The sequence below is a fragment of the Coregonus lavaretus genome, assembly GCF_964263955.1.
Source record: "Coregonus lavaretus genome assembly, chromosome: 27".
Taxonomy (NCBI): Eukaryota; Metazoa; Chordata; class Actinopteri; order Salmoniformes; family Salmonidae; genus Coregonus; species Coregonus lavaretus.
In genome coordinates this window covers 34,233,895-34,261,380 of record NC_140014.1, presented here as the reverse complement: position 1 = coordinate 34,261,380, position 27,486 = coordinate 34,233,895, and the positions used below count along the sequence as shown (strand labels likewise).

Sequence of the window (27,486 nt, the reverse complement as noted above, 5' to 3'; positions counted from 1 at the left end):
GCGGTCTTTACCGCGTGCCAAGAAGGATTCACCAGTCCCACTGTTCCTCTCAACAATGCTAGGTAGCTAGTAGCTATTGCTGTAAACAAACCAAGTCTTGCGTCGTCGGCGCATATATGACTAACTACAGATCCATAGACAGTAAGCAACGTTGCCAAAACACTGAGCAGAAATACAAGGTTGCAGATAAATTCGAGGTTTGAACGTTTCAAACTGGTTAGAGCTGATTGGCTAGCACGTGTGGCTTCCCCCGAACCAACATGCCCATGAGCTTGGTCCGTCATTACAAAGCTACAACTGTTCATGCGCTCAACATATCGACATGTTTAACTCAAATACCTTGAATCATATTTTCTACCCCAACCTTCCTCTTTGTTGAAGGACCCCTACCAAAAAGCGGAGAGTTTCAAACCTCCCCATGGCGGCGTTCCATTCGGTACCACCACCGCATGCATTTTCTACCTCAGTTTTGAATCATGTGACACAATGGCGCTGAGTCTGCGCAGTAGGACGTGAACGTGCCTCCGCGGGGCTGTGACGTTATTCTACAGCACGCATGTTTCCTCCAGCTGGGAGATGCGAGTTTAACTGAGGAAAATAATTAGAGGATTATACAAAGAATCGACGACTACCATAGCATATTTTGATCTGTTCAAAAGTGCATGAGGTAATGCAGGTGTTTAGTAAAACACGATCCAGCCGAGAAAGACCGAGATGAATTTGCAAGCTCCAAGTCATCTCTTTCTAGCCTGAGGAGGAGTTGACTTGGGAATCACACGCAATTGAATTATATCGTGTTGTGCACGCGCTGGTGTGTTGTTAGCAAGGCTTGCGTGCTTAGGCCTTGCAGGCCCGAGCCACCTTTTTAGTCGTCGCAGTGCACGGCATCGAGGCCATTGGCAGAGAAAGATCTCGATTCATCGTCTTAATCCACTTATAGTAGCTAGGTTGGGAAAGATAACTGACTACATTCCTGCCACCACTTGGTGTTGTCAACAAACCACAGTGTATGCTACCACGGTCCGCCGCAATACAGTAGGTCCGCCAACTTGTTTGTTTACCTGTGTTGTCTCGTGTGGAAATGCAAAATGGCCGCCGCTTTTAGGTCTTTGATTTAATGATATATATTGTTGATGTGTTTTGGAAATGGACAAGGTTAGTGTCAGTACTAACAGTACATATCTTTAAAAATACTATTGAACGCTTATGTTAGAAGGTTCAAGTAGCCTACACTAGGTAGCTATTTTAATAATTAAACTTGACCTATATAAACTATTATTAAAGTAATTACTGTGTCTGCGACATGTTTGCCAAAGCGTGTCCATTTTAGATCAAAACATTGTGTGATGTCAACATCAAATTTCATGTGAGTAATATGATTTTCGCTTAGAGAATCTTCAGGCCATTTGAGAGGATGCATACATTATCTTCAATAGGCCTATGGTAAGGCCTAGCAGCAGATTCTGACCCTGTAGGTACGCTTGTTTACACTGAGTTGCTCTGGGGTCGGAATGCAATCGTGGGCTGTGTCCGAACACCCGTACTAGTGTACTACATACTTAGGGTGCGTTCGTAAATTCACTCTGGATATCTACTCTGATTTCAGAGCACTCTCGTCTGAGTGTGCCAGAGCGCAGAATAACTGATTAATTTACGAACGCTCAAAACGCTCGTTGAATATGACCGGTGTCAGTAAATGTTGACAAAAAAAGTAATTCAATTGTTGCCAGCAGCACAGTTAGTCACCAATGTTCTAGACAACATGAAAACAGCCTAACTAGCTCTGCTAGGGCGAGTAAAATGGTTAGAGTGAGGTGTTCTCTCATTTGTGTCTGGAAGTAACTAGCAAGCTAGCCAACTTTAGCCAGTTAGCTTGACTGCCGTTGTGAGCTCAGAACGCTCGGTTCAACCCTCGGCCAGAGAGTCGATTGTGCACTTTAAACGCTCCGAGAGTGAAACACTCAATCTGACAACGCTCTGAATTTACGAACGCCCGGAGCGGACTCTGGCACTCCAGAGTGAATTTACGAACACACCCTTAAACTGCATAGTATTTACTCATCGTCGCATACTATTTATGTTTAGTAAAAAGTAGGAAATGGCTATAGCCTAATACTTTGCTACGGCTTCGCATAGATAACTGGCTAGCTAGTTTAAATATGAAGTTGTCGCTCAACAACAGCAAGCTTATCGGGTATCCAGGTAACTTCAAGTCCTCCTAAAGCACTTAGGTAACGTTAGCTACAGTATTTAGCTAAAGTAAAGGCATGGCAGGCTGCAAATAACTCTGTTTTCAGAGATGTACGATTAAATAGCTGTGATCATTTTAAGGACCAAAAAAACCGACTTACATTTGAACACTGCAGGAGACTCATTGCTCATCTTCTTTGCCATTGTCAATTCGTTTTTTGTTTACTTTCAAAGAACTATCAAATCTCAAAGCCCTCCTTTTATCCGGTTTGAATACATTCTGGGTGTGAAATTCCCGAAAAGTTTCAAATTCATTCATACTACATGAGAAGCCGAAATGAGTGTGACATCCTGGCATTTAAAGCATACTACATTTTCAAAATGTCACATTTAATTTTTTTCGTACTCAAACGGCCTACTATTTAGGACGCTAGTTATGGTTACATTAAGACACAGTGGAGCCGGCGTGAGATATGGGTCGGAAAACGTATCTCAATGCAGGGATGGGATATGGCACTGTACTCCAAATTTTACCTTTATCCACAGTGATACATCGAGAAGATTGAAATACTGCTAGTTTCCTGAAAACTGCCCTTTTTGTCCTCATGCTAGCTAAAGGCAGTTTTCTGGGAAAACTAGCACTATTTCAATCTTCTCGATGTATCAGTGTAGATAAAGGTCCAATTTGGAGTACAGTGGCATATCCCATCCCTGCATTGAGGTACGTTTTCCAACCCATATCTTGCACCGGCTCCACAGTGTCTTAATGTAACCATGATTGCATTCCGACCCCAGTGCAGCTCAGTGTAAATCGGAATCTGCTGGCTAGGCTATCTCCAATCAATTTCCTTAGCTATTAGTAGTAAACTGGGGGGTTTAATCAAATGTATGAAACATTTATGCACTCACTAAATGTAAGTCGCTCTGGATAAGAGTGTCTGCTAAATGACAAAAAAGGCATGTGTTATCAATTATTAAATTGCAAGACTGATTTACAGTTCTTTGTGATGTCCTTAATTTTTTTGGGTTCAACTTTATTGCCAATTGCTCATTATCTATTGATACATTTTGATTCATTTTCCTTTCTAATTGCGTAATGACCGAATATCCTAGCTATGACTCATGCATTTTCATACTGTTTTGTATAGTAATTTAGCCTAGTATTCGTAATGAATTTAATCATATTTACAAAGTAAGCAAATGTACTGAGAATTGCATGCAAAAGAGTGCATTCCCAGTGAGCAAAATTGGTTGAAATAAATATTTTCAACCAAAAATACATATTTTCAAGGTGTTGTGCTCCATAAGGTTGTTTGTCAATGTTTTGTAAATGTTTTTTGCTGTTCTAATAATTGATCTAAATAGCTTCACGCAGTTAAGGGGCCGGTCATGATCTTCCGTTCTGACCTGAAGAATGTTATATTTCCTCCTGGAAGCTTAACATCTGTTTAGTTCACTTGCTAGTTAGCCAGAATACTGTAGAGATCTGTCAACGTGAGGTGATTTGGCTAGCTAGAGAGTTGGTATTAGCTTGCTAACTCAAGTTGTTTCCTCTTTTGTGACCTCTTTTGATGTCAGATATTCATGATCATATCTTTAAAATATTGTAAAAATATATATTTAAAATATGAAGTATATTTTAAATAGAGTGGCTTGCGAAAGTATTCACCCCCTTGGCATTTTTCCTATTTTGTTGCCTTACAACCTGGAATTAAAATGGATTTTTTTGGGGTTTGTATCATTTGATTTACACAACATGCCTACCACTTTGAAGATGCAAAATATTTTTGTTGTAATGCAACAAAATAGAAAAAACGCCAAGGGGAATGAATACTTTTGCAAGGGACTGTATATATTTTAAATATCGCTTTCTTTTTGTTGTTTTTAGGATGTTGAATGAAGACATGGAAGGACAAATGTAAGAGGGCGTTCTGCCCTCGAAAAGGACTGTGACAAGTTCATGGCTGCCAACAAGAAGAAGAGAATAATGGTTCTTCATGAGGAGGGGGCTGCTGCCCCCATGGCACTGCCCTCGGCTGCTTCTCCCCCTGACCGCTTTGGTGCCCTAAACACAGGGCAAGCAAGTGCAGTTGTAGCCAATGAGGAAGCAAACATTCCAGCAACATCCACTCCAGGTTCTGTAATGGGTACTGGTCAAATGGCTTCTACATTGAACTCTGCTGCCAGGTCTAATAACCAATCAGAGAATTTACCACCAGAGAGCACCTACAGCGGTATCAAGGTGATTTTGGACAATAACAACATGTGGAATGAGTTCTTCAAATGCAAAACCGAAATGATAATAACCAAACAAGGCCGGAGGATGTTCCCTTATTGCCGCTTTCGCATCTCTGGTTTGGAGCCCTTCCAGAAGTACACTCTGCTCATGGATATCAACCCTGTGGACAACAAACGTTACAAGTGGACTGGGCAAGACTGGCAAATGAGTGGAAAGGCAGAGGCCCATGTGCTGAGACGGGTTTTCATCCACCCAGACTCTCCATCTTCTGGTCACCAATGGATGCAGAACCCAGTGTCATTCTACAAGCTTAAGCTCACTGACAACACCATGGACCAGGAGGGCAATGTAATTTTGCACCCAATGCACCGCTACTTACCACACCTGCATTTGGTCTCAGCTGAAACGGCTACAGAGGATATTCAGCTCAATGGGCCTGACGTGATAACCTTCACCTTTCCCCAGACTGAGTTCTTTGCTGTAACAGCCTACCAGAACGTACGCATGTCTCAGTTTAAAGCAGATTTCAACCCTTTTGCAAGTGGACCCAACTCCTGGGCTCTAAAGCTGAAAACGAGTCCCTCCAATGAGTCAAAGAAGGATGAAACCAGATCTCCCAATGAACTCAAGCCTTTGAAAGGCTTGAATGGCCTGAAATCTTTGATGGCGGCAAAACGCAGCTCTAAAGACACTTCAACAGTAGATAAAGGACTCCTGAGCCCTGAGGCTCAAAATGTTTCCCTTGCAGATGGTGACAAAACTGAGGTCAAAACTGATGGACCCAGCTCCAGGCTGAAATCAAGTCCCTCCAATGAGATGAAGAAAGACTCAGCCCACTCTCCCAATGAGCGCAAGTCTGCGAAAAGCCTGAATAACCTGAAGTCTTTGATGGCAAAACACAACTCTAAAGGCACATCAGCAGTAGATCAAAGAGTCCTCCGTGCAGATGCTCAAAATGTTACACCTGCAGACAGTTACAAGTCTGGGGTCAACGCTAATGCACCAAGCTCCTGCACTCCAAAGCTGAGAACAAGACCCTCCAATGAGTTGAAAAAAGCAGAAACCACATCTCTGGAATTCAACCCTCTTAGAAGTAGTTTGAGGTCTTTGATCTCAAAATGCAACTCTAAAGACACTTCAGCAGTAGATCAAGGACTCCTGAGCTCAGATGCTCAAAATGTTACATTTGCAGACAGTGACAAGTCAGGAGTCAACGCTGATAAACCCAGCTCCTGCAAGAAATCAAGTCCCTCCAATTTGATGAAAGATGAAACCATATCTCCCAAGGTGTTCAATTCTGTGAAAAATACCCCAAAGTCTTTGCGTAGAAAACGCAACTCTCAAGTTGAAACTGCTACAGTTGCATGCAGTGAAAAGTCAGTCGGAAACACAGAGTCCACTGAACATCATTCTTGGTAAGTTCTCAAGTTCAGTAAGCTACATGTTAGCACTTTTGCTTCTTACTTTAAAATACACTTCTAATCTTTGACCTTTCTATTCTGAGCAGTACAACAGGTCCTCCCCAAAGTAACTTCCCTGAGCTGATTCGGGAGTGTCATCTGAAAATAAGAAGGTGCAATGTGGAGATAACCAATACAACTTGCAGTGTTGTGCAAACGAACACTAAGGGCATCGTTGCCAAAGGCAAAGTTGTGGAAGTATCTGTGAATGACAATTTCCCCCAGATTTCTGAACCTGAAGCCTTGTCCGGGAAGACTATTGAAAATGTGGGAGCCCAGCACAATAGGAATACGATTGACAGTGACAAGGACCTCCTCAATTCATCTCAGTCCCAGGAGCCGGTCAAGACCCCTATGTCAGTCAATGACCATTCAGCAGATGAAGTTGAAAACAGTCAAAAGGCTTCCCAGAGCTCCTCAGTGAGCTCTGAAGCAAAAAGGACAGGTTTTGATGAACAGCTGCAGGGGAAGGCTAAACCACACAAACGACCTGAACCTGTGCCTTTGCCCCTTCTTGCACTCTACCTTCAACAGTTGAAGTCGAAATCCAGACCTGTTAGGACCAAACCAAAACCTCCGGTATTGCCGCCTTCTTCATCCCCATCTTCTGCCGTTCCAACCACCGATCCTGTTATTCCAGCCACCGATCCTGTTATTCCAGCCACCGATCCTGTTATTCCAGCCACCGATCCTGTTATTCCAGCCACCGATCCTGTTATTCCAGCTACCGATCCTGTTATTCCAGCTACCGATCCTGTTATTCCAGCCACCGATCCAACTGGCCCTTCCATGGACTCAACTGGTCCAGCCCTGGAATCTACTGGTCCAGCCATAGATTCTACTAGTCCAGCCATGGATTCTACTGGATATGCTGTAGTTCCTGCCAGTGGTCCTGCTGATCCAGCTATAGATCGCATTGTTCCAGTCATTGTCCCCACTGGGCCAACCACAGACTATGCTGGTCTACCTACCGATATTTCAGTCCCAAACACATATTTTTTGGTTCCTGCCACAGATGCATTGTTACCAGAACCTAATCCAGTTTTACCAACCGCTGATCAGTCGGTTCTTGTCCCTGAGCCTACCTTATCCATTGCACTATCATCCCCCACCCCTTGTTTTCCAGCAACTGTCTTGTCATCATCACCATTCCCTGACCCATTCGTACCAGCCCCTTCCTTGTCATCCCCAGCCGAAGAACTGCCACCCCCTGTACCGGTCACATTAAACCTAGCGGCTGATCTATCATCACTTACCTCTGACCCTCCCTCAACTGCTTCTGCACTGTCATCAACACCTAGTCTTGCCACCTTGGAACCTGAGTCAACCCCCTCGTTACCATCCCCTGGCCCTTTGCGAGGTGGCTTTGAGCCATCATCACCTGCATTATTACTAGATCTTGAACCCCCTTTAACTTCCCCTGTTACATTGAAACCGGAAACCGCCGCCCCTTCCTTACCTGTACCTGCCTCCTCATTCCCGGCCCTTGAACGATTACCGGCCCCTAACCCTTTTGTTCTCTCCTCTGAATTTTCATCACATGGGTCACTTTTAGGCCTACCTGCCCCTGATCCTTTTTTAACAATACACTTTATCCCATTGTTGCCTTCCGCTCACCTTAACCCATTACCCTTTGAGGCAAACTCATTTTCCTCTACCTCTCACCTTGGCTCACTTGCTCTGGACACTGCAATATCCCCACCTCCCTCGGACACTGCCTCATCATTCCAAGTCAATTATGAACCATTAACACGCCCTTCTACACCGTCTCCACTCCCATTCCAGTTGTCACCCTTTTCATCGTTAGGTCCAGACCCATTGTCACCAACCCCATCACTGGCTGACCTCACTAACTTTTTCTCCATCGCCGATGAGCTTGAGATAACTGAAGACTTCCCAAGCAGTGAGGCAGCTCCTGTCCCATGTCCTCCTGTCCCAAGTTTAAGTACCCCTAGCGTACCAGTTAGTTATTCTCTACCGGTTGGTTCTAGTCAGCCATCAAAGAGAAATAAACCCCGGAGATCTAAGAAGAGATCTAGGAAAGGAGTGAAATCTGCCAAGGGTGATTCACTCCCAGTGATTGGCGGACCCACAGATGTCACCATGCAGCCCAACCTGGAGGAAGTTGAGGAGCAGCTGTTTGTCTCTTTCACTTCCAAGGTACGGCGTAAATAGTAAAATGTATTTTTGTATGTCAGTTATTTGGTAACACTTTACTTGCATTCATAACACCTTTTATGAGTGTTACAGATCATTCACAAGAACCTTCGTAACACATGTATACATGTTACCCTAAGAGCACATGTTTTTGGCTTATCTTGGCAGAGAACACAGTGTAGAGGCCTAACATGACATTTACAATGGGTGCTCCTGGCCAGAACTGGCTCTAGGCCAGGCACTCTGTTTACTTCAGATCCACCTTATCATGGATATTGTCAAAGAAAAGTTCATAATTCAATAAGATAATTCCAAGGGCTGTTTACCCAGTGGCATCCTGCCAAATTGAGAGATCAAGAGAGAAGATGCACAAGGCTCAATGCAAACAGTCACTAGCTGTTAACCCTTTGCTAGACTGTTATGTGAAAGGTGTTCTGAATGCGTTATGTATACCCCCTTCAAGTAAATTATTACCATTATTTAATGGTGTGCCACGCCACCTGTGTTTCCTCGGTTCTTGTTTAAGGGGGAGGGAGATCTTTAACATGGAAATCGTTATTTTGGTTATGTTTCTTGTAAAGCGAATAAAATGTTTTATCCCTATTCATATGTTTTCAACAGCCTACTGTTTATCCAAAAAATTGCAGCATGAAAATAATACAGCATATTATAAGCTGTGCAATAAGACATCATAAGGGCTCATAACAAGTAACAAAGCATTAGCTATATCCATCGGTTTTAAGTAAAGTGTCATATTTAAGTAAAGTGTTGTAATTTACAGGAAGCACTTGAAGTCCACCTGGGAGAGCCTGCACTTTGTGAGACGACGACTGCGCAACCTCAGAAAACCCCAGAGGCGACAGAGAATGGTACAGAAAATAACCAATTTGATTGATCATGGTCTCAAGCTGCTGTTACGTGACGCCTGTTAAAGCAGTTAAACTATTTCTCTTTCAGTTGGAGGACTAGAAACCACAGAGGAAAGAATAGCAGCTTTCGAGAAGGTTATTTTGGGTGATCTAAAGGTTATGAGGCATCGGCAGGTCATTCATCCCGTGTTGCAAGAAGGTAACACTAAAATAAATGGCTGTTAATGACAGCGTATATACTTTTTATTGACAATAATTTCCTTGCACACTAGCATGTGACTCATGTCCCACTGTGCTTTTCATGACAGTGATCATGTGATGTTTAATCTTATGATGGTAGAATGCTTTATTATGATGCATAGTCTATGCTTGACGATCGCTTATCTGTCATCTGTGTTGTTTGAAGTTGGGCTGAAGATGAGTTTACTGGATCCCACTCTGGTCATTGACCTGCAGTACTTAGGTGTTCGTCTACCTCTTCCTCCACCCTTCCTATTTCCAGAACCAAGCTCTGCAGGATTGGCATCTTCTCCAAGTTAGTAGTTGTTTAATGTTGGAGTTTCTGTTTTATTCAAATGGTTAAGAGTATTTTTTTCAGTAACCTGTTAAGTGTTTTATTAGGATAGTTTAATACATTTTGAAAGGAGCAATTGTTTATTGTCATACCTTTTTTTCCCAAGGTGGTTCAGTCCCCTTTGTTTCCAGGACAGGCAAGACCACAGACTTCACCCAAATCAAAGGCTGGAGAGATAAATTAGTCCCCTCGGACTCGCCATCATCCTCCAAGCCTGAAGGTAATATTTACATTCAAATCCTACGTCTTCTCTGATTTGATAAACTAATCCTCAAGACTCCATTCAACAGTTGTAACCTTTGACCTCGAATTTGTCTGAAATATTGCATGGTGCTTTAATGGTGGCATTTCCAGAGGGGATACAGTGGAGACTGTTTAATGTTGACGTTTTACCTCTGACGTCTTGAGAAAGGCTTTAATTTAAGCAGTCTCAGCTATATCTTGTGATTCCTATACTATGTAGCCCTATAGGGGATACAATTGACTGTGTAGTGCTGATTAAAAAATGTTTTTGCTTTAAAGGTGGCCTAAGTTCAGATGTGGTCCCGAAGAATTTGTCAGCCTTCTGCAGTGACATGTTGGATGAGTACCTGGCTAATGAAGGTAAACTCATTGACGAGCGCGCTGCCAGTTTCAACCAGACCACTGTCGTCACCCCTGTGGTCTACCAGCTGCCCACCAAGAGCACCAGCTACGTCCGAACCCTAGACAGTGTGCTGAAGAAACAGGCACCAGCACTTTCTGCCACCTTTGTCCCCCCCTCCAAAAAACCCAGACAGCCCCTCGCATCCAAAGGACCTAAAAAATTGGAGAAAAGGCAACAAAAACAACAACACGCAAAGCAGAACAGAACTAAACCAACTTCTGCAACAACACCAACACCATCGCCCACTGAGCCACCACCGCCGCCATTGCTGGATCGTGCAGCCCCCATCACCCACGACGACACAATTAAAACTGTGAAAAGGAGAAAGAGGAAGCCGAGGGTCAAGACTCCTCCACCAGCCCATGACGCTCCTGTGTCCAGGCCAGAAGTAGAAGAGCCACCTCCCGCTGACCTGGCTCCTGTGGAAGAGGATGACTCAGACCCAGAGCCACAGCCTGCTGCCGAGACCAGGGTCGTGGTTCCTGGGCTGACCAAGGCCCTACTCCGACAGCGGGATCTGGAAGACGGGGTTGTCTGGGAGGGCAAGCATCGTACCTGTATCACAGACGAGAGGGCGACGGTCGCCCTCACCTCCCTCTTCACCTCAACGGTAAGATCAGTTACACCCCTACACCATTAAATCTGCTTATTGACTCATTTCGTTTGGTCTCACATGAAGGAGCAAAGACGTGTTGTCGTACATTTGTAGTGTTGATCTTGTTTAATAAGATTATTTTGTGAGTGTGTTATACCAACTCTACGATGGTATCCCTGAGAAATTAACTATGCTAGCACTAACAGTCTACATTTACTTGCCTCTTTTCTCTTCAGGGTTTTGTTTGTGAGAACCCTACAGCTCCCGTTAGGATTATAAAGCACAGAGCTCCTCCCTGCCTCAAAGCGTTCTGCCGGCTAGGCTGTGTGTGTGCCAGCCTAGCACAGGACCGTCGTATTACCCACTGTGGAAAGATGGAGTGCATCTTTGGCTGCAGCTGCCTCAGGCAGAAAGTGGTCGTGCTCAAGAACTTAAAAGGACCAGATTCCAGTGCGTCAGAGGAGGGCCCGTCCAAGAAGAAGAGGAGGAAGAGGAGGAAGAGGATGAGGATGGCATATAGTGAGTGTCCTCTAGTTTAGAAAACCGCAGAATAAAACATTGTTATGAAGCTCTATGAATAGTTTAAAAAATGTTCCATACACATTTTATTTGCTATACTACATTAGATTAGGTTAAATACATCACAAAGTGTGTCAATCCTAATGTAAAAAATTACATTTTGCATTAATTTCTAACTTCAGCTCTCAGGGAGGCTGAGACGGTATCAGAACCAGCTCCGCGTGTGAGAATGTTGTGGAAGCAGACGGATGGAGAGATGGACCCGGAGCCCCTCCGTGCCCCAACACCAGTCTACCTACCACAGCTTCCACTACAGGAAGAACCTTCAGCAGTGGTGAGTCGTGAAAGGGTGTCTATCTATCCATAAATGTTAGGTATACCACTGTAAAAATAGTATTCATATTCTCACCCCCTGCCTTTTCTAAAGGTGTATTTTTCTCAGGTGAGAGAGGAAGGAGGGACCATGACATGTGCCAGAGTGCGTGCCTTTCAAAGCAAGAGCACAAACCGACCTGAGGTCATTGACGACCACTGCAAGCCAAAAGACTCCGCACCAGGTAAGTTCAATGAGTCAAATTTGACATAATCTTCTTAACCCCAAACATCAGTGTCTGTCTGAGAGTATATTTATCAGTCAGTGAAAAACATCAGTAATTGGTTGCTTCCAAAAATCATGCATTTCTAATGGCTGTTGACTTTGTCTCTTGATGTAGTGAACCCTTCCAGTATGTCAGAGAAGTCGTCGTCCTTCCATGGTCCCAAGTACACGGAGCCCTCCAAGCGTCTGGAGATCGTGTCTGAGTGTAAGTGGAGGAGCCTGGCGGACAGGAACATGGTGCTGAGGATCGTGTGTGAGCACATGGCCCAGGACCACCTTACCAACCCCTTCTGGGTGAAAGGATACCTCATAAAACCTGTGTCTCAGACCCTGAAATATGACGGCGAATGCTGCTCCGTCCACTACAAGGTACACATCTCTCAGGTCCCGCGACCGGAAGGAGTGGAGGAGGAGGAGGAGGAGGAGGAGGAGGAGAGCGGTGAGGAGGAGCAATGGATGGGAGAGGAAGATGAAGATGAACTGATGGAGGAGCAGAGAGAGGAGGATAAGAACGTGGAGGAAGTACCTGTCGTTGAGGAAGTGGAGAAGAAGGCTGTGGGGAATAGAAAGGGTCTGAAATGGAAGGGCCTGCCTTTCTTAACAGGAATTTCTCCTGCTGGCCTCCTTACTGGCAACCTTAAGCTGCCAGACATCTCAGACCAGGAACTTATCACGGTAAGCATTGTAATCCAAAACACATCCAATGATCAGTTAATTTTACTACTCTTATTGATGTGGAATGGCACCCTATTCCCTATGCAGTGGGGGGGAAATTACATGTTTTATTGTCACACACCAGATAAGTGCAGTGAAATGTGTTGTTTTACAGGGTCAGCCATAGTAGTACGGTGCCCCTTTAGCAATTAGGGTTAAGTGCCTTGCTCAAGGGCACATCAACAGATTTTTCACCTTGTCGGCTCAGGTATTTGGACCAGCGACCACTCTAGTGCACAGGGCTCTGGTCAGAAGTAGTGCTCTACATAAGGAATAGGGTGCCATTTGGGACGCACACTATATCTAGCTATGAGGAGAATACACATGGTCCATTGCTACTCACACTTCCCCCCTGTGTATCTTTAGGTGAATGGCAGGTCCTACCCCCATGCCAAGATACAACTGGGTATGATGGGAGCCATGCACCCAGCCAACCGTCTCGCTGCTTACCTCACGGGCAAGTTACAAAGGCCTGCCTGTCTAAAGCGGTCTATGGTGGCCTCCTCCGTCCCATCACAAAAACACCCCTCAGAAACCCCTGAATGTTCTGAAGGTTCCACAGATACAAGGTCCTCTACTGGACAACCAGCCCAACTGGCAGCCACTCCTTCAACCATGGTTACCACCAGTGTTCCCTCTGCCACTCCAGTTGCTCCTGGCCCAAAGTCCATTGGTGAGAACTACTCTTTGTTGTGTTTTATTGAGCTCAGTTTGTGATACTACCCCCCCCCCCCCCCCCCCCAAATCTCATATAACTGAATAAAAGTCAGTCACCCCCCCCCACCCCCCCCATCTCATCCTGGGCTGATGCTGTGTATCGTGTTTCACTGTCACACTGGCATCAGTGTGTGATGTGATATGGGGATTGTTCTGTGTGGTGTGTTTTTTTTTGGTTGAACATAGTTTCATGGTTATGCCCATGTTGTTTATCATCATTAATGAAAAATACACCACTTTGTTTACAGGTGCAAACGTATCACCCCAAAATGCGTCCCCCGTCAGTGGAGTGGTCACCAGTCCCCCGATGCTGGTGCTCTCTGTCCCAGGGACCAGTCCTGCTGTCAGAATGCCTTGTCCTCCTACCTCCCCGTCCCCTCTCACATCCCTGACCCCTATCATGTCCCTGACCCCTCTCGCATCGGGTCAGAGCATGCTGCTGCAGCCAGTGAGGAACGCCTCAGGGAACACCCTATACCGGAACCCCAACGGACAGCTGATCCAGCTGGTTCCCCTCAGCCAGCTGCAGGCCCTTAACCCCAACCTCGTCATGCACAACAAGGGTTAGTGTCTGACAGTTAACATTATTGATGCCAAGGCACTGCTGCAACACTGAGTATGTTGATAACTATGTTATGAAACAATGACTTGGAAATGTTAGGAAGACGGATCAGGGATTCCCATGTATAATATGAAGTTATTATCTCCAACGAATGAATGTTGCTTAAATACATACAGTTTTTGTGTATCTGTAAATAATGGCAAAATAATTTAAAGTATTAACCAGTGTTCCATCCAACATTTTTATGCGAGTAAAGTACATGTTGAAGAAAAATAAATACATTACGACAGGCCTGATGGAAACAGCAAATTTGTCAGTAAACTTTCCAAATGTCGACAACAAAATACGCTAGACAAGGTGGGATCTTTTTGTGTCTAAAATTAACTATTCGAGAAATGACGGTGGAGTCACGCAATGGTAGCCTATGTTGTATGGTCCTCTCACGACTCGGGAAAGCATGCAGTGTATTAGGATACAGATTAAATAAGTTATGATTAACTTTACAGGGTTGTGAAAGTGCACGGTGATGAGCTTGATGCTCCTTTCCAATAAATATTGAGGGTCTTATTCTGGTGACATGATGATCGATGCTTGACTGCCGTTTGACAAATAAATATTGTCCATAATAATGATCTCAACATGTAGGCTGTTCCCGCACTGTATCTGCAAGCTGTTGGTTAGAGCACATGTGTCAATACCAGAGTGGGGACATTCGCTATATACACAAAACATTTTGTGACAAAACCATCAGTAGATTTGAAAATGTGATGGAAACCCATTTAACTTGTGTTTTTTATTTGGTACATGGGAATTTAACCTCAAGTTATTTTACGCGCAGACATTTATCCGCAACATGTACATTTGATGTAAACACATCTCTGATGGGACAATGCGCATATTGTTTTTATGCAGATTTTAGAATATTCAGATGAAAATCTGTTGCAAATTGAATGGAAACCTAGCTATAGCTGAACTTTTCTATTTTATTTTCAGGTGGGATGATCAGTTTAACCACGCCTGCGTGCTTGGCCTCAGGATCGACAGCCACCATTAACAGCTCCCCCTCCACCTCCTCTCTCACCACATGGCAGAGCAAGGGCCCTGGTAGCAGTGCTTCCACCATCAGTACTGCCCCCCTTGTCCCTGTCACTTTCCCAAAGACCCAGACTGCATCCAGCACCACTTTCCCCGTCCCTAAAACCACCCCTGGTTATGTTAGTCTCTCACCCACCGAGACAAATGGCGGGACGTACACCTTGAAGATAGTTCCTCAGACAGGCATCAAGGAGCCCATCATCATCAAGTGTCCCAACGTGCCAGCCCAGGGCTCCTCCAAGGTGATGCCTGTAGTAGGGAGCTTTACTGTGCTGCAGCCTCACCCGAAAACCACAGTAATTACTGTCAAATCCCCCACAAAGATGGTTACGGACACCGGTGTCAAAGCTGACAGTATCTCCACAGTGGCCGACAATGTAGACCCCAATTTAGACTCTAATGTAGTCTCTGAGGTGTATAGTTGGATGCTGCCTTGCCAGAAAACCACAACACCTCCTATAACCACAAAACCCTCTAAATCCACAAAACCCCCTAAAGGCCCCCCGTTTAAATTTATAAAAGCTGACGCTATATCCCCAGCGGACTGCAATTTAGACCCTAAAATCCAGCCTGAGGTTGTTAGAGTGCTGCAGCCTCCCCCGAAACTCCTCAAACCCCCTATAACCCACGTTACAAAGACAGGGGTCAAAGATAACACCATCTCCACAGCGGATTCCAATCTCCTTACTAAGATGGTTCATGTTGATGACCCCTACCAGACGTGGACAGGAAGACCGAAGAAGGAGGTGGAGGACCTGGTGGAGGATGAGGACGACAAGGATGAGGAGGAAACGGATGAGAAGACGGACAACTCATCTGATGAGACCGATTCTGCTGATTCAAGTGTTAATAAAGAGGATCTCATCGACGTCATCAGTGTAAGAACTCTTTTCGCTTTATACAACACGTCTGTTTTCAGATTCCGTCACCTACATTTCCTATTCTCTCCTTTTAGACTAAACGGTAGTAGTGTGTCTCTTTCTTGGTTTGTGTATTTGTGTGGGTAGGTCCGAGTAATTTAGATGTAAACAGTCTGTTGTTCTGTACCTCAACTATAGCGCCATTGTGCCTTAGTTTTAATATTCAAGTCTGTAGTTTGCCATTTAGTCTCCATGATAGAGCTTCTTCCTGTTGCGTTCTGTAGAGGCAGTTGAAGCACAATGTGGAGGAGAGGCATCGCCGTTATGAGCTCCATGGATGCTTCCAGCGGCTGAGAGAGACACTGAAACTTGCCCAAAACGTTGCCAATGTTTATATCATTAAACAAGTAAGCACCTATAAAGGGATGGTTAACTTTTTCTTAAAGTTTTTGCTTACTTTGACTTACCCGGTGCTCTTGTTTTATACAAACCATTATTAATTTTGTTCGATTTAATATCCCTTTAATTAATGGAGGCATCCCAAATAGCTCCCTATATAGTGCACTACTTTTGACCAGAGCCCTGTATAGGTAGTCGGGTGCCATTTGGGACTCAGACAAGGTATTTGTATATTTTGATAATGTGGCCGATTTTAGAGCTGTGCTTTGGCTTTGTTTTGTTGATGCATCTATTGTCGATGGATTAAAAAGTCAACTCAAATAAATGTATGTTACCAGGCAACGGAGGAGATCCAAATCCTGACAAAGGAAAGTACGGACGTGGAGAAGCTGAGGAGTTCACTGACCCTAGAGAGAGCAGCTATTGTCAAGAAGATGTCCCAGTTAACTGGTAATAATGGACACTCCTGTAACATTTCAACATTCAACCAACGTTCAACCAACATCTAACCCACATCTTTCCCTCCTTAGGAGAGTCTGAGAAGCAGATCCTGAGGAACATCCAGTACATCTGTTCCCAGCAGAAGAGCGAGCTACTCGTCAACAGGAATAAGGAAGGAGTTCCCAAAGTCTCCTCTGCTGTCTCGTCCTCTTCAGCTGTCTCGTCCTCTTCAGCTGTCTCGTCCTCTTCAGCTGTCTCGACCTGCAGTGAGGGCAAGCCGAGGCCAAGGCCAAGGCGCGACCTGGTGGAGGATGAGGACGACAAGGATGACGAGGAAACGGATGAGAAGACGGACAACTCATCTGATGAGACCGATTCTGCTGATTCAAGTGTTAATAAAGAGGATCTCATCGACGTCATCAGTGTAAGAACTCTTTTAGCTTTATACAACACGTCTGTTTTCAGATTCCGTCACCTACATTTCCTATTCTCTCGTTTTAGACTAAACAGTAGTAGTGTGTCTCTTTCTTGGTTTGTGTATTTGTGTGGGTAGGTCCGAGTAATTTAGATGTAAACAGTATTGTTGTTCTGTACCTCAACTATAGCGCCATTGTGCCTTAGTTTTAATATTCAAGTCTGTAGTTTGCCATTTAGTCTCCATGATAGAGCTTCTTCCTGTTGCGTTCTGTAGAGGCAGTTGAAGCACAATGTGGAGGAGAGGCATCGCCGTTATGAGCTCCATGGATGCTTCCAGCGGCTGAGAGAGACACTGAAACTTGCCCAAAACGTTGCCAAAGTTTATATCATTAAACAAGTAAGCACCTATAAAGGGATGGTTAACTTTTTCTTAAAGTTTTTGCTTACTTTGACTTACACGGTGCTCTTGTTTTATACAAACCATTATTCATTTTGTTCGATTTAATATCCCTTTAATTAATGGAGGCATCCCAAATAGCTCCCTATATAGTGCACTACTTTTGACCAGAGCCCTGTATAGGTAGTCGGGTGCCATTTGGGACTCAGACAAGGTATTTGTATATTTTGATAATGTGGCCGATTTTAGAGCTGTGCTTTGGCTTTGTTTTGTTGATGCATCTATTGTCGATGGATTAAAAAGTCAACTCAAATAAATGTATGTTACCAGGCAACGGAGGAGATCCAAATCCTGACAAAGGAAAGTACGGACGTGGAGAAGCTGAGGAGTTCACTGACCCTGGAGAGAGCAGCTATTGTCAAGAAGATGTCCCAGTTAACTGGTAATAATGGACACTCCTGTAACATTTCAACATTCAACCAACGTTCAACCAACATCTAACCAAAATCTTTCCCTCCATAGGAGAGTCTGAGAAGCAGATCCTGAGGAACATCCAGTACATCTGTTCCCAGCAGAAGAGCGAGCTACTCGTCAACAGGAATAAGGAAGGAGTTCCCAAAGTCTCCTCTGCTGTCTCGTCCTCTTCAGCTGTCTCGTCCTCTTCAGCTGTCTCGTCCTCTTCAGCTGTCTCGACCTGCAGTGAGGGCAAGCCGAGGCCAAGGCCAAGGCGCGACCTGGTGGAGGATGAGGACGACAAGGATGACGAGGAAACGGATGAGAAGACGGACAACTCATCTGATGAGACCGATTCTGCTGATTCAAGTGTTAATAAAGAGGATCTCATCGACGTCATCAGTGTAAGAACTCTTTTAGCTTTATACAACACGTCTGTTTTCAGATTCCGTCACCTACATTTCCTATTCTCTCGTTTTAGACTAAACAGTAGTAGTGTGTCTCTTTCTTGGTTTGTGTATTTGTGTGGGTAGGTCCGAGTAATTTAGATGTAAACAGTATTGTTGTTCTGTACCTCAACTATAGCGCCATTGTGCCTTAGTTTTAATATTCAAGTCTGTAGTTTGCCATTTAGTCTCCATGATAGAGCTTCTTCCTGTTGCGTTCTGTAGAGGCAGTTGAAGCACAATGTGGAGGAGAGGCATCGCCGTTATGAGCTCCATGGATGCTTCCAGCGGCTGAGAGAGACACTGAAACTTGCCCAAAACGTTGCCAAAGTTTATATCATTAAACAAGTAAGCACCTATAAAGGGATGGTTAACTTTTTCTTAAAGTTTTTGCTTACTTTGACTTACACGGTGCTCTTGTTTTATACAAACCATTATTCATTTTGTTCGATTTAATATCCCTTTAATTAATGGCATCCCAAATAGCTCCCTATATAGTGCACTACTTTTGACCAGAGCCCTGTATAGGTAGTCGGGTGCCATTTGGGACTCAGACAAGGTATTTGTATATTTTGATAATGTGGCCGATTTAGAGCTGTGCTTTGGCTTTGTTTTGTTGATGCATCTATTGTCGATGCATTAAAAAGTCAACTCAAATAAATGTATGTTACCAGGCAACGGAGGAGATCCAAATCCTGACAAAGGAAAGTACGGACGTGGAGAAGCTGAGGAGTTCACTGACCCTGGAGAGAGCAGCTATTGTCAAGAAGATGTCCCAGTTAACTGGTAATAATGGACACTCCTGTAACATTTCAACATTCAACCAACGTTCAACCAACATCTAACCAACATCTTTCCCTCCATAGGAGAGTCTGAGAAGCAGATCCTGAGGAACATCCAGTACATCTGTTCCCAGCAGAATAGCGAGCTACTCGTCAACAGGAATAAGGAAGGAGTTCCCAAAGTCTCCTCTGCTGTCTCGTCCTCTTCAGCTGTCTCGACCTGCAGTGAGGCCAAGCCGAGGCCAAGGCCAAGGCGCATGGGGGGAGTGACAGCAGAAAAGGAGGAGGAGGACAGGGAAGCGGTGATGGAGGTGGTGGACCTTCTGGAGGACACAGAGGAGGACATGGAGGAGGTGATGGAGGTGGTGGACCTTCTGGAGGACACGGAGGAGGAGAAAACTGACAACTCCTCGGATGAGACCGAGGATTCTGCCGATGACGACAACAACAAATACAACAATGTTAAAGGGGACGTCATTAACATCATCAGTGTAAGAACTGTTATACTTCATTATAAACTGGGTGGTTCGAGTCCTGAATACTGATTGGCTGACAGCCGTGGTATATTTAAGCAATAAGGCCCGAGGGGGTGTGGTATATGGCCAATATACCACAGCTAAGGGCTGTTCTTAGGCACGACGCAACTGATTACTAATTAGAGCAGTACAAATAAATGTTTTGTGATACCTGTGGTATACGGTCTGATATACCACGTCCGTCAGCAAATCAGCATTCAGGGCTCAAACCACCCAGTTTATAACAGACTGCATACCACGGGTATGACAAAACATGTATTTTTACTGCTCTAATTACGTTTATAATAGCAATAATGCACCTTAGGCGTTTGCGGTATATAGCCAATATACCACGGCTAAGGGCTGTATCAAGGTACTCCTCGTTGCGTTGTGCAAATGAACAGCCCTTAGCCGTGGTATAATGGCCATATACCACACCCCCTCGTGCCTTATTGCTTAATTATACAACACAGTTCGATTTCTGTCTATTAAAATCTTGCCTTTTTCTCTTGAGAATCATGGTTTTACTGGTTTTTAACTACAACTCATCTGTCTTTCAGGATGTTGAAGAAGTCGCGGAAGAGGAGGTGGCTGTAGACCTTGAGAGTGTGGAAGACAATGCACAGAAGAGCACCACTTCACAACTGAAGGCAAAATATACTAAAGAAGTGGAAGGAGAAACGGGGCCCAAATTAAGAGTATGTCCCCCCCCCCCCTCTGTGTTATTACAAAGACAGGAACAACCTTTTAATGCCTTCCTTCAAATATGGTTGTGCTGTGATTTCACTGTCCATGGTTATAATTTGAAGTGTTCTTGGTTCAATGTTACCATTAGCACTGGGACTTGCGCAACAAATACGAGAGACAACGCTGTGCTGTGCTTCGGAAGAGCTTTAAAGCCCTGACAGAGACGTTGGACCTTGGCAACCCAGCACCTAATAATGTTTTCATCCTCGGGCAGGTAAGACTAAGGCTGTATCCCAAATGGCATCCTATTCCCTATATAGTGCACAAGTTTTGACCAGGACCCATAGGGCCTATAACACCTCAGTAATATTCAGCTGACTAATTAATTGACCCTGCTTTGTGACATACAGTACCTCCCAGAACTGCATCATTTTATTTAGTAAAGAACCTCTTCAGGAAATACAAAGTATTGTCTCTGTTATTTAACAGGCCCGAAAACAAGTCCTTGACCTGAGAGACAAATGCGAGCGCCTGGAAAAACTGAAGAGCGCGCTGACCGAAGAGAGAGCAGGTTATATTAAGAAAATCTCAAAGAAATCTGGTAATGGGATTTACATTTCACTTCCCCCCCTTCTCTCGTCTTCTATTCAGTCTTTCCTTCCTATAACACTGGCCTATGTTCTCTCATTTTACATTTACATTTTAGTCATTTAGTAGACGCTCTAATCCAGAGCCATTTCCAGTTAGTGAGTGCATACATTTTTCATACTCTCAATAGGAAAGACAGAGGAGTTCATCATCAGGAAACTTGAGGACATCTCGACCAAACAGAAGAACATGGACGTGGTGTTCAAAAGGAAGTGGAGAGGGGCGACCTCGGCCCCGTCCTCGTCATCGGTCTCACCCAATAAAACAATTTCACCCAGGAGCACTCGACAGCCTGAGCCAAAGTCCCTGGCCCCCGGCCTCAAGTTAAAGGTCGTACCCACCCCAGTCCCCCACTCTATCCCCCGAAAGCCTACACCCCAACGACCCAAAACAAGTCCCATCATCACACCACCTTCCAGGAAACCACCCTCAACGTGGTGTTCGCTGGGTGAAAGGGCCAAACCTAACATCCTGTCTCGCAGAAAAATACACCCTGCCCCAGGTGAGCCTCCTTCCCTCTGACCCTGTTACTGTCTATCAGCACCAAATGGGACATATTGACTTCAATAAGACAGACTGCTGGTCTAAAGACTGAACTTCCATGTGAAGAAATAAAGCACTGTGAATAATTTAGATCCTTTTTTCTGCCTCCCCAACAGATTCCTTACCGGTTCATGCTGGGTTTCTCCCTCCTCAAATGCTGTCTATAGTGGGTGGAGTGATACCATCTCAGCAGGTGATCACCATGAGCCCAATGCAGCCTGCCCGTTCTCTGCTGCCGGTAGGACGCGTCACTGGAATCGAAATGCAACAGTCTCTAACACCAGGTAGGCTTGTAGTGACTCAAGGTACACTGCATTGACTCAAAGTTGCATTGAAATGTTTGCTGATTTGATTTTGATTCTTCTTAAATGTCTCACTTTTTTTAGGTGTTGCTTCAGTCACCATCAGTATCCCCTCAATGTCCGAACCCATTTCTCTCACTCCACCTCGTAATAACCGCAACAGGGGAGGTAACTTCCGACAGACGTTTTTACCGCTTGGATATAGAAATCTTTAAATCTGATTTGAATTAGCTGAATGTGATGCCATTGAGACAAAAAAATGCATTTGTTTCCTATTTTTCAGTTCCTCATATCGCCAATGTGATTTCACTGGTTAACGCCCGACAGAACCAGTCTGCTCCAAGTGTGTCAGGGGGAGCTCAGAGGATGTCATCCCCAGTGAAGGGTAGGGGCAATGGGTTGGAGGACGGAGAGGTTCTGGGGAAGCAGCTGGACCACGCTGTAGACAGTGTAGGGATCAACGACGCAGATGGAAACTCTGATGAGGAGGACGAAGACGACGAAGAAGGTGACGGTGAAGACGAGAGCCTGACGTCTCTCCTCAACGATATATTCTTCCTCAACCAGCAGATGACCACAGACAACAACAGCAGCCCCAGAGGTCCTCCAGTGGTCACCCACATACCACACACCGAGCCTGGGGAGGTGGGGACTGAGAGGGTACCCCCACCTCAGACAGACAGGGTGCTACCACCACCAGAGAAGGAGATCATCAGAGATGGAGATGACGAGCGCTCCCTCAGCCCCTTGTTCCTGAGACTGGACGAGGACCCTTTGGGGCCCAAAGAGGGCCAGGGCCAGGAAGAGGCTTCCAAAGGCCCAGGCCTGCCAGTACCACAGCCACAGGCAGAGGACCTTAAATCAGAGACTGCTTCTGTTTCTGCTCCTGCTGCAGCTGTCAATGGGCACAGCCCACAAGCAACAGCATGCACTGCAAAAGGTCAAGATGCACTGCAAAAGGCGCTGACCCCGCCACCGCTGCTACAGATGAAAGTTGGAGGAGTGGCCAAGGTGATGGAGTCCAATGAGAAGCCAGGGGATGCCCTGGCCCCGCCCCCACTGCTGCAGATGAGGCCCATGCCAAGACTAGCCCCACGAGGACTAAAGAGCAACCCTCAGACATAGAACTAAGCACTAACTCACTTAGGCCCAGGTCAACGTTGTAGCTATCTCTCCTCAATACCCTCATTCACATAGGTCGTATTCATTCGGCACCAAACGGACAAAAACTGACTAAAATAGGGTGAGACTACTTGAACTTGTCCAATGAGAAACGTTAGTTTTCTGTTGCAAAGCGTTTTGCTATGGTGTGCCGTAATGAATATGACCCTTCTGGCAAAACCAATCAGGGATAACTACATTTACGAACATACATTTAGGAGATCCTTGTGAAAAATGTTATTTGTTTTGTTTTATAAGCGGCACTACCTGACGAGGCGTATCGGAAATCTAAAGACTGACATGACACTGTTCTGACAGTCAGGAGTCATGTTTTTCTGTTCAAATCTCTGTTGTCTAGACCTGTATTCATGAAGTGTCTCAGAATAAGAGTACAGATCTAGAATCAGTTTAGCCTTTTAGATCATAATGAATAAGCTTACATGGATCTGATCCTAGATCAGCTTCCTCTAAGACACTATAAATACAGGCCCTGAACTGTTGCTTTTCTTTCCCTCATTTTAAAGAGGAGATGCAATGAATATCGTATAATAATAAGCTGCCAGGACCTCAGTACATTTTAAGGGTGTCCAGTATGTTCTGCCTTTAAGGGTTGCACACATCGCACCGAATGTGGATCTCCCGTTGTTTACCGATCGTTCAGCGCGCTGTTGACGTCTTGTCTGACTGCCGACATCTTCGCATGTTTCTATATGTTAAACCGGTTTGCACTCGGTTCACAAGGACTCTCGGCAGACAAACGCTATTGGTGTATTTGAGCCCTTAGAGTATATTATTTGTTCAATCAGAGCAAGACGATTTGTAGACAGACAGCTGACGGTATGGATGCCAGTTCTGTTCATAGTACTGTACTGTTGTATATAACAAATCCTGTCTCCATATTGGAGTGGAGGATCTCTATTTCTTCATGTTTGTAGTGAATTAAGACTTAAAGGTTAAGGAACATTTCATCCGTAATTATTTTTGTGTGGCACACAGTTTTCTACACTAACTACTAACCGCTCAGTTTGCACTGCAGACAACAAATCTCAACATAGGAAACCCTTGATAAATAATATCATAATAGGTCCCTGTAAGATGGACAGGTCATTGAATCTGCAGGGCTTGTGACTTTTATTCTAAGAGCAGCTTCACTTGTTCAGTGATGTATGTAATAATTAGACCCTGACATTCACTATAATAGTACCGTATTGGTCCGAATATAAGACGACCCTGATTATAAGACGACCCCCCGTTTTTCAACACAAACATTTAGAAAAACAGATTTGCAGACTAGATTTGCCGAACAAAGAACTTCATTTTATTTTAAAATAACAATATTAAAAACACAGTGAATTAAACACAAAGGCAAACTATGTACAGTATGATTCAAAATTAATATCAAGCAATAATAAAGCAACATTTTTAAATAACAGAGAAAATACAGGCCACACATTTAACTAAACTTAACAAAAATTCGCCAAACTTCTCCTCCGATGTCTCTCTATCCCTCACACACGTCCTCTGCCCCGCTGTGTTCGCTCTCGCTGTCATCGCTCCCCAGCTGCTCCGCTTCCACCGGCTCCTCCCAAAGCACGTCGTCCTCGCTGCCGTCCAATGCATTTGAGATGCAACATTTTTTAAAGCCATCGATGATGCTCTGTGAGGGAATAGCATCCCATGCATGCAGGATCCATTCACACAGTAGACGGACTGACGGCTTCTGTATTTTCCCGGTCGGTGTGAGTGCGTGGTTGCCAGACAGGAGCCACTCTGTGTATTTTTTTCGCAGGTTATCCTTGAAAGGCTTGTTCACAACTACGTCCAACACCTGTAGCTGGCTTGTCATTCCCCCTGGTATGATCACAAGATCCCCGTTCATTGCTCGCACCTGACTTTTCACGGGCTCAGTCAGATGTCCGCGGAACGCATCCAGAACGAGCATGTTCCTCCTCTTCCTCAGTCCCCCGTAGCGTGCGCCCCACACAACCTTTAGCCAGTCCACTACAAGCCCCGACTCCATCCAGCCCTTCTCCTGGGCGCGCACAATAATGCCAGCTGGCATTGGGTCCTTTGGCACAGTCTTACGCTTAAGAATGACATACGGGGGGAGTTTGCTGCCACCAGCGAGACATGTCAACATGACAGTGACGCGGCTCTTCTCGTTGCCCGTTGATTTCACCAACACAGACTTTTCTCCCTTTCTATTGACAGTCACCGATGTTGGCATGTCGAAATAAACGGGTGTCTGATCAGCATTGCCGATCTGATCCAGCGGGTAGGAGTGCTTCTTCCTCAGGTTGATAATAAAGCGCTGAAACGAAAGCAGCTTCTCTCCGAAGTCTGACGGCAGGCGTTGGGCCAAACTCGTTCTCCGTCTAAGTGACAGTCCATTACGCCGCATCATCCTACGACACCAGCCGAGGCTGGCTTTAAATCCAGTGATGTTGAGCTCTCTGGCGATTTCCAGGGCCTTAACCTGGATGACAGCTCTGGTAATGGGCATTCCCTCAACTCTTTTTTCCCTGACATATTCAAAAACCCTCCGGTCAACCTCAATGAAACGACCACTTTGAGGACCACGGAAGGATTTTCGCTGACTGTTAGCATCTTTTAGACGTTGTTTTTCTGCTCGCCATCTTCTTACATTACACTCAGTGACCCCGAATGTCTTGGCAGCTTGGCAGTTGTTAGATGACTCTGCCTTATTGACAACCATTATTTTGAAATTGGCATCATAGCTCCTCCGCTGTTGTTTATTGACCTGGCCCACTTTTGAGCCACTTGTCTCTAAATGGTCAGCCTGTCTTTCCATCTTTAAACACCGGTAACGGGCTGGTTGTTAAGGACGCCTCTTCCCTCCGTCCGGAACGAATTTTTGGCGCCATCTGTGCCCGCGAATGTGTATTGACATTTAAAGGGAGCGCCGAAGAAGAGAAACTGCGCTCTGAATACTAGACCCCGAATATAAGACGACCCGACTTTTTTGGACCTATTTCGAGGGGAAAAAAGGCCGTCTTATATTCGGACCAATACGGTAATAGAAATGACTGCATGTGTCCCAAATGGCACCCTATTTCCTATATAGTGCACTACTTTTGACCAGGGCACTATATAGGGAATAGGGTGCCATTTGAGAGAATTTGTGAATTGGGAGAAGGTTGAATTGGGAGAAATCAAAGATGTCGTTGCTGTAATTATTTTTATGCTGCTAAGAGGTAAAACTTGCAGAATTAAAAGCCAGCCATCTTGTTAAACTGCATCAAGACCTGTTTGTTAGAACCATAAAGTGTAGATTTAAGTTCTGTAAAAAGTATAAACTCCATTTTTTATAATAGGCCATGTAAATAATTACTTTTTTCCACTTTTAAGACGATGGTTGTTGTTTTTTGTAAAGATATTTCTGATGTTTTTATATGGGGTCAATAACTGTTATGTTTAGCGTAAGAGAAAGGAAGATGCCTTGAAATAAAATATAATAATGAACATGGGCTGCCAGATGTACATTTCTGATGCAGTTATTTTGTTATATGACTTGAAATATAATATTACTGTAAAGTTTAAGTGACTTACTGTAACTGTACATTCTACTTTGGACATGTTTGAATAGCATTTTTTTTTTTTTTACAGGAATATTGTGAAAGAACATGCATGGGTAATTGGTAACTGATTGTTAAAATGCTAAGTACTCCTGCCTTGTTTCATTTGCCCTTTTTAAAGGACAGAGAGAGATCTGAAATTTCCCAATCGTCCCCTGGGATCTAATGGCAAACTAATGACCTTCTCCATTACCAGACAATGTCTTAATTTCCCCTGTGAATTAGAATTTATAGCGATAGGTGTGTCCCAAATGGCACTCCATTCCCTTTATAGTGCACAACTTTTGACCAGGGCCCTGCCATTTGGGACGTAGGCATGATCTTTTCTTCAGACGTAATATGATGCCATGGTGTGATAAACAGTTGTGAACAAAGTTGCAGAACACTGAAGAAGTTTTCTGAAATACAGCTGCATTCTTCAAGGGTAAGTGTAGATCAGAACAATCTCCTACTTACTTCAGTTCTATTTTTGTTTAGAAGTGTGCTCAAAGTTGTTTATAAAATATTTAACTTGTTATTGTTACAGAAAAGCAAATAATTACATTTTTTTCTTCATATCGGAAATGTGATTTCATATCAGAAATTAGAATATTAGACTCTATACTCTATGTATTTTCCCGTGTATTGACATTTTATTATACAATGGGGTCTGGAATTATTGGATTCCTTGATAAAGCTGAGCAAAAAAATACTTTCAACTACACAAATATAAACGCAATGGAAAGTGTTTGTCCGATGTTTCATGAGCTGAAATAAAAGATCCCAGAAATGTCCCAACGTACAAAAAGCTTATTTCTCTCAAATGTTGTGCAGAAATGTGTTTACATCCCTGTTAGTGAGCATTTCTCCTTTGACAAGATAATCCATCCACATGACAGGTGTGGCATATCAAGAAGCTGATTAA

General features: G+C 44.4%; 1 protein-coding gene across 1 annotated transcript; it reads left to right on the top strand.

The window, feature by feature from the left end:
* The first annotated feature begins 564 nt into the window (after nt 1-564).
* On the top strand, nt 565-24,183 carry LOC311102447 (uncharacterized protein). The gene is made up of 25 exons (XM_084143802.1): nt 565-1,039; nt 4,079-5,844; nt 5,937-8,049; nt 8,828-8,915; nt 9,004-9,114; nt 9,322-9,450; nt 9,596-9,709; nt 10,012-10,745; nt 10,967-11,249; nt 11,432-11,583; nt 11,692-11,806; nt 11,963-12,522; nt 12,928-13,234; nt 13,527-13,841; nt 14,834-15,813; nt 18,574-18,696; nt 19,023-19,134; nt 19,215-19,621; nt 20,206-20,343; nt 20,481-20,606; nt 20,822-20,933; nt 21,111-21,482; nt 21,640-21,807; nt 21,910-21,993; nt 22,109-24,183. Exons 2-25 carry the CDS (start codon nt 4,151-4,153, stop codon nt 22,948-22,950), a joined length of 10,179 nt encoding a protein of 3,392 aa, XP_083999928.1. The 5' UTR covers nt 565-1,039; nt 4,079-4,150; the 3' UTR covers nt 22,951-24,183.
* The last annotated feature ends 3,303 nt before the right edge of the window (nt 24,184-27,486 follow it).